Source organism: Ptiloglossa arizonensis, chromosome 1 (assembly GCF_051014685.1).
Source record: "Ptiloglossa arizonensis isolate GNS036 chromosome 1, iyPtiAriz1_principal, whole genome shotgun sequence".
Lineage (NCBI taxonomy): Eukaryota > Metazoa > Arthropoda > Insecta > Hymenoptera > Colletidae > Ptiloglossa > Ptiloglossa arizonensis.
The window spans coordinates 20,436,041-20,452,441 of record NC_135048.1 but is presented as its reverse complement, the minus strand read 5'-3'; the positions used below and the strand labels follow the sequence as shown (position 1 = coordinate 20,452,441).

General features: G+C 37.9%; 1 protein-coding gene across 3 annotated transcripts in view; it reads left to right on the top strand.

Annotated features, from left to right (window-relative positions):
- The window catches only part of Gp150 (leucine-rich repeat domain-containing glycoprotein 150), a 31,637-nt gene that overhangs the window by 1,297 nt on the left and 13,939 nt on the right, over nt 1-16,401 (top strand). The window contains exon 1 of one of the 3 annotated variants that reach the window (XM_076322684.1): nt 1,158-1,321. The exons of 1 other annotated variant lie outside the window; for it this stretch is intronic. Coding sequence is in view for 1 of the 2 variants with exons in the window: in XM_076322676.1 (XP_076178791.1) it covers nt 9,477-9,501 (25 nt within the window). In the remaining variant the exon portion in view is untranslated. Of the gene's footprint in view, nt 1-1,157; nt 1,322-9,461; nt 9,502-16,401 lie in introns of those variants that run through there. One more of the 3 variants, XM_076322676.1, reaches the window with a different exon arrangement.

Below are 16,401 nucleotides of genomic sequence, written 5' to 3'. Positions count from 1 at the left end.
TATTAAAACATTTCAAAACCTGTAATATTTCACGAGATCGTGTTTGTAGATCGTACCACACTATCTTCCGTAAGATGAAACATCTGTTTTGTATCCCGTCTGTAATATCGGTTCGTAACGCTGCATATGGTTACCTTGCGAATGTAGTTTTTCATATCGGCGCTAGATGGTAGCACTGTGACGTTGATATACAGACAGTAAACTTACAATGCGATTCACATTGCTGTTTAAATAATACTTACCTATGATCTGGAGAATTTCGCAGCCTTGTCTGCATTGTCAATACGTGCAAAGAAAAACAGACAAATACGATTAGCAAACGATTATCCTTCCAGATTCAAGAATCGACGTGTATTCTACTCGTGAAAGAACAATATTCATGAGAACATTTGACGCGTACAAAATTAAACCCTGTTAAATAAATACGAAAAGCACTCATAGGTTATGGCGATTAAACTATTTCTAAACCTCGAGAGACCACGTCGAGGCATTTTCCACAGCTTTACCTCCATAGTGAACAATGACGGTACGTTTCAACGTGAAACTTCCTCATCGCCGTAAACGTTTTCTCGAAACGACTATCAAAGAAAAATTCTAATAATTATCGAAGAAACAAAGAATCGTGAACGTTTCATGTTTTTCGTATACCCGTACCGATGTTCACCGTGCAGAGAAAAGTTCAAACACTGATACATCTGTTGCATCTGTTTCCTTTCGTTCGTGGCGTTAAAATTGTGTAAATAAGCAAAGCAAATACACCGAAAGGAATGTGTTTTTACACTGTTTCCAAAATAGACGGCACAGGACAGCGGGCGCGTAAAATGATTCTCGTATTAACCTTCCCGCGGAACCAGAGCCGAGTATTACGATCCTTCGTCGCATCCTTGCGCCGTGAACCGCTGCCCACGCGTTTCGTTCTCGTATCGTTGCTCGAAGAATCGGGGAGAGAGATACACGCACGACCGTGGATGTTTCTGCATCGGCTTCGCCAGATGGCACGACCACGGTCACCTGTTTACCTGAATTTTTACCTGAGCAGCTCCGCAGCATCGGGGCCCGACCGACCGACCAATCGTTGCGCCGACCCTGGGGCCCTACTCCCCCCCACCCTCCGAGCTCCGCACCACTTGCCGCCTGGCTCGAGTGCAACGGGCTACGTAGTTCAGAAATTCGTCAGCCGTACGCGCGAAACCGATTTCTAGCGTTAGCATTCGTGGCTGCTTTCATCGCAACTGCGTCGCGTTGGTGTTGTACAGCGTACGCGCGCAATTGGTTCAGTGTCTCGGCCCTCGTGGAATACCAGCACGGGAAGCGGGAACAGGTGAGCGATTTACAATACAAGACCACGATTCGTTAACGCGCGTTTCCTCTCGCTGAACGTGCCGCGCTCGTCGACGAACCGTCGTTCGCGTCGTCGAGGCGACACATCGAGTCCCGCTATCGGATTCGCGAGAGGAAGTTCCCCAACGGACACGCCAACTAAGGACATTCCGTCGTATCGTTTCGCGTTCGAGGACGCGTTGAATTAATTTTGTAGGCGTATTCGTACCACCGTCGGCACGCATCTAGGCGACTCGTTCCCTTTCTAGAACGCTTGGCTGTTTTTTTCGATTAAGGTCACACGACTTCTGTTTATCACCGCGTCGATTCGAAGAATGGAACCCACGTTGAGTAGCGAAATTCTTCCGTTTCTTATTTTTCCACCACCTCCTTCTTCCTCCTCCTCGAATCTTTCTCGAATCGACCTAATCCCCATATTGTTCTCGACGGTGCGTTTGAGAAGCTTTGTTTGGACACGTGACCCCACCTTCGCGATCGGTATTCAGTTCGGTCGAAGTTGATCGAAGCGCGACTCTCAATACCGGGCGCAAGTTTAATTACGATGCTACCGAGACTCGGTTAACTTCGACGCGATGGTAAAAATTCTAACACGACGTACCGCGCGTATCCTTGACGTATTCTGTGCACGAGCCCGTACGTACGACGCTTATCGGGTGACTATTTCGATTTATAATTCCGGTTCTTTCCACTGAGAACCTCGACAACGTCATATTAAGTAAAAGCAGGGACGAGTTGGGTCATCGACGAGGTATTCCGATCCACCTTGTCGACACGTTTCGTCGACAACACCTGAAATAGAGTCTAAAAATATTATCCACCGATTAAATCGGTGTATCGAGCGTGGCGAGTGATCGTACCTTTTTAAATCGTTACGGACCTACCGTATAACAGTGGACGTTCGATCGATTTAATTTCCATCGTTTCGCACGTAGCGTTTCCCGGTAGACAGCTTCCGTGGAACTCCGTAAATATTTACGTCGATTATTATACAGAGGACTGACGCTGTGCGCGCAGTCGGTAATGCTCGCGACTATAATCGTCGTTTTCTTTCTTTCTTCTTCTTTTTTTTTCTTTTTTCTTTTCTTTGCACAGTCGTTTACGTAAAAGAAATATATACGGCGACATTAACATAAGGCCGATCTAATACCTTCGGACAACAATTTAATTTTAGATTCCTCAACTAGTGTCTCATGGCCAAAGAATAATTACTGAAACACCGTCGACCGTATTTGTACGAACACTTGTCGTTGGTACGTTCGCAAACGCAATGTTCGTTTTCGTATAATCGCCAAAATTCGTACAGTCTTTTTTCTTCTCTCGTCGTTTTGTGCACGAGTCGACGCAACCTTTCGGTCGATCGATGCAGACACGATTGATGGACAAATATATCGGTGTCGGAGCTACACGTGGCAACGTAGCACTCGAGTAGTTTACTCACCGTTTCAGCGATCTCGGAAACGGAACGATCGACGCGTCGAATTAACGAACTCGACGCGAGTTTTCAGCTAGGTGTGCAATCGTATCGTAACCCGTTTACCAGACACAGATGCACGATTACCCCTGCATACCTTTGCAAGCTTATCAGCGTCCACAGATTAGCCTGCATTTTTGCGTCCTCGTTGGCGCCAACGGATTGTAAAACAATACCACCGATAAGAGATACCAAAGGGATGGAGACGCGTCTTAGACAATCAACTTGTAAACTTTCATCGTATTAGAAACTCAAACTTTTCGAGTTTGTGGACCCAGACGTCCCGTTTGACGCACGGCGGGCGTATGTCTGTTGTTTTAGGTTATGTTCGCAACGCTAGAACAGATATTGCAACGTCGACCTCATTCTGTTTGAAATAACGTTCGAAGGTCGAATGAAGATTTGGCGTCGAACGTAATTGCGAACGCGAGACAGACGCTACAGTTGAACCGAAATCAATCGGTCGCTCAAGGCCACCGAGAAATTATCCCCACCGTGTCGCTTCTCTACTCTCGTACGTACGCACGTACACGCCCTCTGTCTCTCGAACAGTGAGTAAAAGTAAACGTCCCGTTGGATATTAAGTTTCGTCGAAGAAGTAACTTCTAACGATCGATCGAGTTCGATCCATTTATACCAGGAATTACAAATCTTTTGTCGCTTAAAAATAGTTACGTGGACATTTTACGAACCTTTCTTCGAAGGAGAAAAAAAAATTGGAAAATTGTGATATCTTTGGAAACATTTTGTATAATAGAAAAAAAAACTACGTTGTGTGTAAACTTATTTATATCGAGAAAACATCTTCAATCTATTGATATTATTTTTACAAAGATCAGATAAAAAATATTAAAAATTTACTTTCGTATTAGTCACGTGTATTGCGAGACTCGATTACTGTTGCTCCATCTCGCTCCCTCTCGGTGTATTCTATTCAGACTCGGCCTTCGAGATAAAATCTCTACCTACCTCAATCTCGAGTGAACTGGCCCCGATTTTGTCACTCAAAAGCAGGAATTACCAATACCTAACTATTAATACAGTATTGCGAGTAAAAGTTAAGGAATTACTATTTCAATAGAATTCTCGTTAGTGGAACTTCTTCTAACGACCAAGTTTAATCTTTTTCGGCTCGATTTTAGTGAAAAATCAGCATTGGGTAATTCGAAAGTTTTTGATAGGTTAATTGCCAAACAGTAAAATTCTTTTAGCCAACCACGTTGGCAGATTTTGAAAGCACTTTATGTGTACAACCATGCATCATTATTTGTCAGTTAATCAGATAAGTAGTCAGTTCAGAAAGCAATTAAACTCGAATTATAGGTCGTTAGAATCATTCCTTATCACCTTGGTAAGTTTCTTTGCGCTAAAATAAACATGATTCAATCGCATCGGGTTTCAAATTATTTGGTGGAACAATTTCGACTGCAAACTTTTTCCAGATAGAGCTTCTATAGCCCTAATCTTAATTTAAGTTTAATATAACCAATAAATTCTTAATTTCAGTCACGATATCGGGACTTCTTTTCAAGAGTTTTTATTCACGTTAAATATTCTCAAAACTAACGGAGTATTTAGGAAAATAATACGAATTAATTTTAATAAAATCAAATTTAATCTAACTTAGCCTTTTTTTCTTCTATTATTCGTTCTCGAGTTCTTGTTGATTTTATATTACGCTATTCACTGCTCGTTTTTATTTCCCTATGTGTTCTCTTATCACGAATCCCAAGAGTATTGTATATAGTATATTCGGAAACAGTCACTCGAATCTCGGATACCGAATCATTCTCGACACGGCTAACGATAAAAACTTGAATTTTGTTGTGCAATCTGTTTTATACGATCTCGTTCCCGTACACTTTTGCACGCTGAGAATCGGATATTTGCGAAACTGGAAAACGAACTACGAGACCACAGAGAACTTGGCGACAACTATAAAAATAATTACCAGCGTTCGTATGATCTTAATAATACCGCTGTGACCACACACAATGTTAGTACACAAACATAAATATTAATAGGAAACAGGTATACTTTTACGTAAGCCATGCACATGTTCTGCCATCATCGTTGCAAACCCACGTACTATACAGGGTATTTGCAAATTCATGGTATACACTTTGCAGCCATGTACTGCTTGGCATAACTAAGTAAAAAAAGGGTAAGTGAACACGAATTCGAATCTCAATCAATACGGAGGTACAAAACATTTTTCTTGCGTACTTTATTCTTCGAATGAGATTTTTCACTATAAATAATACATAATTATAAATCAAAATAAGATCTTGATCTATAGTGTACAAAATTGACACAGTAACAAAGAAAATTATGATCGTTGGAGCATTTCTTGAAAATGCATTAAGATTTCCAATCCCTCTGGCTTCGATCCTGTTATGTCTTTTCCGTTAATGATCAATCGGTTCTCCGTTTGTATTTTTTTTTTGTTTATTATAATATCTTTCGTCTGATGGTATAATCGTGTCGTTGTATCGTCGAATAACAAAGAAAGGACTCGGTCTCTTTGATCTGTGTTAGCTTGAATGAAAAACGCGCCCATTGCCTGTCCAATTTAAAGATGGAGCGGATGTAAACACTTCTATCTCACGTAATCAGAATCCCAATGGTCCGGTGTGTCGACACCGCCAGGTGTTGGGTATATTGTAGTAAGTTTGTGTTTAGCGGGTCTAATCGCTAAAAAAAATACGGTGCAATGGTTAAAAAAACAATGGCAGATTTGCCATGAAAAAATTGCTTTGAATATTACTACAGTACTATATATATATTTATAGTAATTTGTATCTCTAAAGATATCTGTATTAATAACTGTATAAATATCTGTATTAATAACTCTATAAATATCTGTGTAAAAATTTATATAAATATCTGTAAAGGTTTGTTTAAATATTCGGTAAATATTTGGTTAAATATTCGGTAAATATTTGGATAAATATTCGGTAAATATTTTCCCCGTCGGAACAAACTCTGTCGCATCCACGTGATTTTGTTTACTCGCACTCTACCTTTATGTTGAATAATAATTTACGTTTTGGTAAACAACAGAGATTAACGCGTTGACCGCTGCGCTGCATTTGCCGATAATCCCACCAGATCACGCTTGTTCGATCGCCAGACAACGGAATATAGTACATACATAACACGCATTTTGGAATAGTCGAATGAATAAAAGAACACTTCGTAACATCGCAGAAATAGAATGGTACAACCTGCGAGGTAAATTGAATCTTTTTCCTAACGACAAGTAACGATTGGTTCATGCATTCAAACTATATTTCACACGTATCGTTATTATTATTACTATAATGTTCGTGTTTAATATTATCGTTTTTACTTCAACTAAAACTTTCAAATTTTTATAATTTCAATTTTATTTCTACCGATTATAGAATTCTGTTTATTCCGAAAATAAATTAAAACTCATATGTCGAAACGTTGATAAAAATGGTTTATACCGAACGGTGCCGAAACGATTTTTTTAAGACCGATATAAAAACCTTAGTTTGCATTTAGCCTGTAAATGCAAAAAAATTGCTTTGAATAGTGGTATAATATTATGTATATATATAGTAATTTGTATCTCTAAAGATATCTGTATTAATAACTATATAAATATCTGTGTAAAAATTTATATAAATATCTGTAAATGTTTGTTTAAATACTCGATAAATATTTGTATAAGTATTTTATTTCGAATTGTAAAGAACGTATAGTAAATTTTGTATCTTATTTTATTTGCGCCGTAAAATAACGAAGAAGAATAAACTAAAATAGTCAGTGACTCGGACAGCAATGGAAAAGAAATTTGTGTCGAAGATTGTGAATATTTACAAAATGATAGCGACAAGGAGTTAATTTCTACGAGAAGAAGGCTTATAAAATTAATTCTAACAGGTGATCCTAATTCAGATATTGACCGTGCAAATACTGATTATCGCGTATTACTGCCATATACGAGTTGTTAGCAGTTCCTAGACGAATTGGTTATCGAATGACGCATCTAAATAATACTAATATTATTCGTAACCACGTGGACGTAAAGGTCACTTACACGACGTGATCCTCAGTGGACTCGAATTTTAACATTTATTATAATGATTGGCTGGGTGTTTACGAATATTTTATGTTTATTTCAACGACTGCCAAACTTAATAGCTCAATATACCAAACGAATGATCGAACACCCTATATATGAATATTATGCGACGATTGAGAAGCCATCTTACATCTTGCGTTAATCCACCAACAAAAAAAGGTCTATGAAAGACACATTTGTGATACTCACGACGTAAAGTGTTCTTACTTTCAACTAAAACAAAGAATCGCCTAAGCGTTCGAGGATCGTGAGAATCGTGGTTCTTTGCAAACATCTATATCATAAATTTATTTTTTTCGCATTGATTTAATTTACATTTTCCGGAATTTTGTACAAATCGATCGAAGCTTGCGTAAAGAGAAAAATGTAAATTTTTTAAATCGACGATCTCTTCGCAGTAACCGAGGAAGAAATATTTATAGATGTTACAATCTTCGAGTTTAAGATTGTCGATCGCGGTAAACGTTTCGATTTTCCCCGTAGCGTTTTTAACCGTAAGTTTCGTCGTCATCGGTAAATAATACAATCTAAAGTCGTTGCATAACAGTAAACGAGGAATAGAAATTCAATGACATCATGTATATTTCGAGCTGAAATATAAAAAATATTACCTGGCACTTTACAATTTATTTTAAGACCAAGAAAAAGAGATTTTATTTTCATTCCGTTACATGTACACAAACACTCATCCGACATATGTTTTAATTGTAATTAATTTTAACCGGAGAAACACACAATCCTGACTATTTTATATTTTCTTCGAAACATCGTACAATTATTTTACAAATTAAATAAAGATTAAATTTCTTTCCGTCTCTCCTAACAATTAAGATACAATCGTTCGTTACACTTAATTCGCGCTACAAATAATTATATCATCGATGGAGGACCGAAATTACAGAGGTCGGAGAGAATTACAGAGCCATAAATTTATTACCGAATCGCGCACGAATGAATATTAGTACAAAATTGCGTCGAGCCGGTATTTTAGTATTTATTCAACCCGGTACCGATTTACGTGGTAATATTGCTACCTCGTGTCGTTAAGAATTTTAATTACGAATATTTATACACGATGTCGGCGGTTAGCTCTCTATTAGAATATTTAAAATAATTGAAACGTTCGCGTACGTGCCGGTGATCATGAAGAGGTCGGTGTCTGGATTAAGGAAACTTAGAAGCGGGCTTACACCTCGATAAAAATCTTATCTTCCGGCACTTTAGCCGCGTTAAAACAACGGAGTCGACAATATGCTCGCCTTTCTAATAATATTTCGCATTGTTGCGTTGATTCGATCGGTTACGTAACAGCAAGGTCAGTGTCCATTCGAATGATCTATTTTCGGTCGGGAGAAGCTCGGAAATACGGCTCAAGCTTCTGCATCGATGTAGCGATTGTGAAAGCGGCCGGACCGCGCGGAATGACGGTCAAGGTGTCATCGTACCGCTGCAACATGTGACCGTCGACTTTTTGAATAGCAAATCACTCGATCTTCGACTCGTTCACAATTATTCCCACCGAAGTTTTCTTCTTTGGACAAGGTTACATTTTATTGGGTTTGGAAAATCATATCGTTTCTTTTTGGTGAAAATGAAACACGATTTTTTCAGAGTGCATAAATATTTTTCTAAATCCTATATTCTCCGTCTTGGAAAACGAAATGACTTTCCGAACGACCCGATACATTCGAATATACAATCGTTGTAAACACGACGATACGTTTTCGTAAAGTTCGTAGATGTTTCGACCCAAATTTTCGGGCCTTTCTCGCCTACAGAAATTCACAAAAGAGAAACTCGTTGTAGCAAAATACTGGGAGAAACACTCGAGCGAATATTTACGTTCGTTGTTCGAAAAATTCGGGTCGGTGTGCCTAATGATCTCATCGAACGCATAGAATCGATGCTGTCGATAATACTTTTTAGTGTCGTCGATTCGCTATAGAGCATACGAAACTTAGAATAGAGATTGCCGGTGAAGAAATAATTGTTACGTCTCGTGATCGTTGCGTCTCGTTGCGGGAATTTTCGAATATTCGTCCTCGCGTTCGTACGGTCTCAAATTGTACCATTTTATTCGTAAAATACAACAGAATGTACTCGACGAGGGGTATCCATCATGGCGGACACGAAACGATTTCTGAGAGCGAAATGTCCGTGCGAGATCGGTTAAAATCGGTCTATTTCGTGCTCCATAATTTCATTCTTGTCTCAATGCCTCCGGCCGAGATCAGAAACGATCGCTCCCAGCCCCTGAATGAATAAATACCGAGTGGAAGAGCAGGTTTGCCAGATGCTTCGATTATCTTCGTTTTTTTTCTTCTTCTTTTTTTCTTTCTCTCATCCCTTTAGCTTTTTCTTCGAGCCACGAGCACAGTGCTCATCGATCGTGGAAAGTAGAATTTTTTCCCTTCTCTTTCTTCTTTTTATTTTTTAGCAAGGTACGTTCCAGAGTTCGTGTTTCATTATTCGTCGTTAGCAAATAATGTGACGTGTTCGGTGGCACGACGAGAGGTACAGTGGAACCTCGATAATTGCAGGAAAACGGGAATGAAAATTCCTCCATCGAACGAAGGTACGTGCAATAATTAAGGTGACCCATCGAATGAGTTGTAGCACCACTTACACGGTATATCTTGACTGGCTGCAGCCACTGTTGCCAGTTACTTCTTCTTCTAATTTCACACGTTGCTGAGTGATCAACCCTTCTATTTGTCAACGTTGTGCAACATACGAGGTTTACTGGTACACTCGACGACTCGATAAAACGTTGTACGATCAATTTCGCGAACTCACGTAGGTGATAATCGTAAGTCGAAAGAGGTAGATTAAAATCTTTTCGTACGTAATTATTCAAATGCAATAAATATATTCCACTATTTGGAATATAATTTTTCGTGTTACGATGTTATAAAATTTTTGTAGCATAAGGTAATCGCGCCGATTAGGCCTCACGAACCGTGTAAAGTTTCATCAAAATGCTCCGAATGTGAATCACGAAGTTTTTTATCGCATAAACGATTGAATACGTTATTACGATCTTCGCTCTAGATTAGTCTTCCCAGCCTGAAAACAAAAAGGAATGTCTACGTTCGCGAACAATGCTCGATAATTTACCGTTAAGAAATTAACATCGTTGACGTTGGTAAAACACTTGATAATTCCCTGACGAATAAGTGATTCACACACCATCGCCATTGTTTTTGCATACAAATATAGAGTGCGTCGCAAATGAGTTCTACAACGGTTAAAGATTTATCGCCTAATCGGTACAAAGTAACCGTAAACGTGGCTCATTGTTAACGTTAACCTTTTAAGCAAGCTTTTCATTTCGAAATTCTAAAAAAAGAAAAACAGAAATCTCTTCTTTTAACGAAACACGTGTCCGTCTGTGTGTACTCGAAATTACGATTGGAGCCGTGCAAATATTTTTGGAGTATTCGAATGTTGCGAATGAACTTCGAACATCGTTGTTCAAAAATTGTAAAATGAACACGTCGCGCTGTTCGTATACTTTTCATTTCTACCGGTACTCAAATACTCGAGTGTTCGAATTACATTCACCGAACATTTATTCGAATCGCTTTAAATATTCAAATACAAAAATGTTCGGCAGGTAGTCCCAAATGTGTTCTAAATGTGAAGAAAAACGTTAAAGAATGTCAAAGGAAGACGAAAGAAAAAGTCCTTGTGGCTTCTTCTTATACTTCAATGACAGACAGCTGTATTCATTTACTTATTCAGAGTGATCACAGAGTGCACGCAAGAAAGTTGCCGCACGTTCATCGAAATGGAAACTGCTGCATCAGATATTCGCTTTCTTGAAGCCACGTGCATTTTACTGAAATTACGCTGACGCGTTTTTTCCTTCTTTTTTTTTGCGTCGCTATAGTGCTCTCCACTTTTGAACGAGGATTGTTGAAGTTGACGCGCAAAGACAAAATTGATTCGAAATAATATATAAATGTCGGTTCCTTTCTGACATGTGTATTTGAATTATGGCTTTGAATAAGTAGTTACGGTTATATTTTTTTTTTTTTTTCAAATAGGTTACGAGATGCCAATATTCGCGTAATTCGCGCGATGCAAATTGCTATTAATATAACGCGACACACTCGAACCTCCGTTTCTCGCACAAAATGTGCTTCAGATACGTTGGGGAACGAAATGTTAGCACATTTCGTGTAACAATTTATTTAAACATTGTTGACGACAAGCGACTTCACAGTCTTTATCAAATGACTTGTTATTAGATAGAGTGATGTCATAACGTCATTTGTTAAATACTGGACAGGTTATCGTATACGAAATGAAAAGTCGTGCAAAATACGATGAACAAAATTTAGCATTTTATACGAATGAAAAATAATTCATATATATAAAATGAAAGAAACATTCTACTGTTTGTGTTTCATGAATTATAAAATCTAATCACGTTTTTTTTTTTCTTTTTCTTTTGGTTACATTTAATCAGATTCTACTTGGAACGACAAACTTAATTGTAAGTTACGTCGAACATTAATTAATCGAATCAATATACAATTTTCATTAACGCTAGATTTATCAACCAGTCGAAATGACTGGTTCCAACTGCTTTCATAATAAAATTTACTTTAAATTTCGTGGCATGTTTTCCTAAAACGTTATGATTTTTTTATTCTACGCACGTGATCAATTACATAAATTCTTCTTTTTCCTCATCGATTGATTTTCTTTTAGATATGTATATAAATAAGGTATACCTTAATGTTACGAAATCTGTCGGTAGATCTAGTGTTCTAGTAGAAACTTCAATCTCTGACTTAACAGGTTTGTCGATTACTGAATCACGAATCAGAATAATTCTGACTCAGAAGTCCACAAACCATATGCGGATCGAATTTTGTGGCTTCTTAAGATATTATAGTATTCCCTATTAGGTCGTCGCAAAGTTATCCCCACCACTTCTGACTGTATCTCGTTCGCTCTCACTGTTTCTAACTTGTATCCTCGATGTGTACGAAATTAATCGAGTGGAACCAATTTTGAACAAAGTATACTTTGATTAACGATTAACGAATACGATTGTCGTGCAATCGGGACAATGATTAATGACTTCGATTGCCGCGTAATCATTAATTATAATTAATAGATAACTCGAATAATATAATTAAAAAATCGAACGTAATAATTACTATTGAATTAATAATTACGAAACGATTGCATTTTTCGTTCCAATTAAATTGCAACGTTAACAATAACGAGGTAGCTGAAAAAGAGTCGGTAAAAGTTGAAGTAAGTTATCGATCCATTAATGATTGTAATTATCATTGTCACTTTGAGCAATTAATTACACGAATAATCGATTATGGAGCAACTCTACTCGAAAGGGCATCCTACCGAGAATATATCGAGTTGTTCGGAAAGTAATTTCGTTTTCCAAAATGGAGAATGTATAATTTAATAAAATGTTTATACACTCTCAAAAAAATCGTGTTTCATTTTCACAAAAAAAAAAAAACCACTTTCCAAACGATCTAATAGTGAGTGAAACTCGAATAATGTCCAACTCTGATTCGATACTGTTTGCGATTGTCGCCGTACAATGGCATCTCGCGTATCAATCGTCTTTATCGCGTTAACTTATCGACGTACGATCAAATGGTATTTACGCACTCCTTATCGCGTCATAAAATCCTCAAAGGTTAACGACGTAAATCGACTTTGCTCGGCGAGAGGAAAAGAAAATATTTATAACACGTACAGTGGAACCTTGATTGTTGCAATTTCGATAATTGCATACGAGCTTCGTTCGTTGTACCGTGTTGACAAGTGAAAGGGATGGTGCATCGAACAGCGAGTAAAATTGGAGAGGGGGAGGGGGGAGAGATAATTGATAGCAGTGGCCACATATATTAAGAATATCCTGTGTAAGTGATAGATTGGATTGTTGCACAAACCGCGATCGTTGTAGAAATTTTCAGTCTTGTTTCTCTACAAATATGGTCAATCTATTCTACCGACAAAGTATTATACTATTAATTGAAAACGTTAGAATGGCGTGGTCCACGGTAAGAGATCTGTAACTTACGCAGCTTCTTCGATTCAATTTCTAAAAATATGGCGTCTATTGGAACGAGTTGGGAGAAGTTAGGTGGCAATGGTGTTTTACAACTATGTCAAAAGTTATAAATTAACGGCCACCTGGATAGATCGATTACTCTCTTTTGCTTCTTGTAATCGATGTACGAAACTTTCAACAAATCTTGAAAATTAACAATTTACAACGTGTAACGTTTCAGTTCGTTCTTTGGATTCTCTTCGTATATTATTAGTAATGTACGAATAGTAATATACGAAATTACTGTTATTAGTAATATACGAATAGTAATATAGAAAATTACTATTATTAGTAATATACGAAGCTACTATTATAAGTAATATACGTCGTATATTATTAGTCATAAATTATTATTGATTCTTCTCACTTCTTCGTTCTGTTTTGTTCTTTAATTGTTCGTATTAGATAAAATTCACGGCGCGAGATTTATAAAACTTAATTTTCCACAAACCGTTCGAACGATCGCATCCCTTTTAAGCGGAGCGTACGCAGGATGTCGTTAGTCTACTTACGATGTAACATTTCTTTTTTTTTTTTTTCAATGTACGATCCGGTACTACGAGTTTGGAAGTCCTGATAAGTATGCAAAAAAAAAAAGTACGGTGCATGTTTACGCGCGCAAGCTACAACCTCAAACAGAGATACAAAGGCGCGTAGAGCAATGGCGTAGTCTGAGACAAAACAAATACGTTATCAGTATATGCGAGATAAACTGGTTGATAAGACACGACGATAAAAGCCGTACGTACGTTCCGTGATAAAACGACGGTAACAGTACTGACAAAAGGGTTGGACAAAATTTCAAACACGCCTGCTCGCGTGAAACGGAACAGGAACCGTGCACGTAAACTACTTGCACGAGTACGCAAGAAATAATTATTTCGTCGGTTTGTACAATTTAACGGTTATAAAAAGCACCACGGGTTCCGCAGTTTCGCAAAGTGAAAGCTGTTCGTAATTTTCGTTCCAACGCGCGACGTTGGATAACGATGAGAGAAAGAACGCAATTAATGCCGATCCAACGTAGATGGCGGTAATCGCGCGTTAACGCGACGACCCAGGCAGGCATCCAAACCCGATCCAAGCGGTTCTCGTTTAACACGCTCGAATTGTATTTGAGCCGGTGGTCGCGTGAAACGACCAGCCGGGATAGAATCGAATGCATAAAATGCGTGACGCGCGCCACCACCGTTAATTCTTCCTACTCAACAATAACGCGTTACGTAAGTGGCAATTACGATGCAAAAACATTTACGCGTCGAAACGAAAACGTCGCGATCGAGCGAAGAGTGGGGGAAACGAAAGAGGCTCCGGATAGAACGATCGTTGAAAAATTCACCTAGAATTCGACATTTTCACGCAGCGCGATATCTTTATCGACTCGCTGAAACAGGGAGCGATATACCCGCGTATTCTTATCGTTGAAAATCCAAAGTGCGACGAATTCTAATCGCGATTATTCGAGTGTTAACGTATTTTAGGCCCCCCGTGAGTCAACGATAGCTCAAAATGAACTTTCCGATTTTCAATCGTCGCGAAATTATTTGCAGTATCGTCGATCGTAACTCGTACACGTTCGATGCAAATATTTGTAACAAATTTCGATCCTCGAACGAATTATCCAACTGTTCTCGGACTAATGAAATTTAACGACTGTTTTGTGCTCCTTCGTACGAATTCTTTATTTACCGCTATATTTTTCAAACAAATATGCGTTTATCTCCTATTGGTGATTATTTAAGTCTTAACTCTGATTTTTCTTTTATTTTTTCGTCCTCTTTTAATTATTCAACAATTCAGACCTATTCAACATTCGTAATAAAAAAGCTGATATTTCGTAGATATCGATTGTCAACCACTTTATAATTATTCCAACCATTCGAGTATTTTTATTTGTTTGAATAAATTTGGATACGGTTTCGAGGTAAATATGTTCAAACTTATCGGAGAATGAGCTTCAGCAATTTGACACACTTTTGAAACTATTTTGTAACATCGCTATTTTTCAGAAGGATACTCTAGGAATATATTTTTAAATGGTTAAACCTTTAAGAAATGTAAATTAGAAATTTTTTCGACTCTGTACAGTGGTTATCCTTATCTATTTGGGACTTGACGGTAACAGATGTGTGCATTACTGTACACGATACTTTAACAAGTTAACAACCGCACCCGAGTTGACTCGCCGTCATAACATAATCGCTAGATAAACAAATGAAACAATGTTTAGGAAGAATGCTTCTTTTGTACGTCTAAACAAATAAGAAAATGTGTTCTCACCATAGAAGTGGTTAAAATCGATAATTTTATGATATATAATATACATTTGCGCGTATGTTATCTATATACCTACTATCTATGATGTAATTTACCATCTTAAAACTACAAATGAAATTATGCAATGATCTTTTCCAGTACACACTGTACATTTACAATTTCTTCGAAGCTTCTTTAAAGAAACGATTTGTCGGCTGCACCGTGTCGAAAACCACATCTATGATTAAATATTATTAAGGAATAGCAAATGTATCATAACATTTATCGAATCGTAACGTTCTCGACCTCGTACATGTATGTCCCCTTCCAATGTATAGTTCTACAAGTAACGAGAAAAATGATATCACAAACGATCCAGGTAAACGCGCTAAGGAGAAATAAACGAATAAAAATCGATATGAAAAATATAAATACCACATCTATGATTAAATATTAGGAAGGAATAGCAAATGTATCATAACATTTATCGAAATCGTAACGTTCTCGATCGTATATGTATGTTCCAATGTATAGTTCTACAAGTAACGAGAAAAATGATTTTACAAACGATCCAGGTAAACGCACTGAGTAGAAATAAACGAATAAAACTCGTTATGAAAAATATAAATCTATTACGGTTACCGTGTTTCAAAAATCACTTTTCCAGTCACTTGTGAAACGGTACGTCGAAGAAGCCAACCGACAAATTCGTAAACGTTTCGATCCAATAAATAGCTTAATTGGCGATCGGATAGGAATTGTTATTTTTACAAGCATCGGTTCGTCAAATATTCGGATCGGTGAGTGAACCGAAATTGTCTCAAACGTTTGACGAATCGTGCACCGTTTCGCGAAATTGTCACTTTTAATGTCATCGAAAGTATAGAACGCAACGATTATGTTATGACGGCGTTGCATTAACAGCGGCGTGTGTGCTTCCCCGTAGAGATTGTCATTCGAGCCGTTCGATTTCATAAGAAATCGCCTAACCGTCCCACAAAGGAAGGCAGTCAGTCGTGCAGCGCGGGCAGGGAATCGATCGTATCGATACGCGATTCTCGCTCGGGGAACGCTTCGATACGACTTTGCTTCGAAGGACATTGCTTTATAATAATTGTC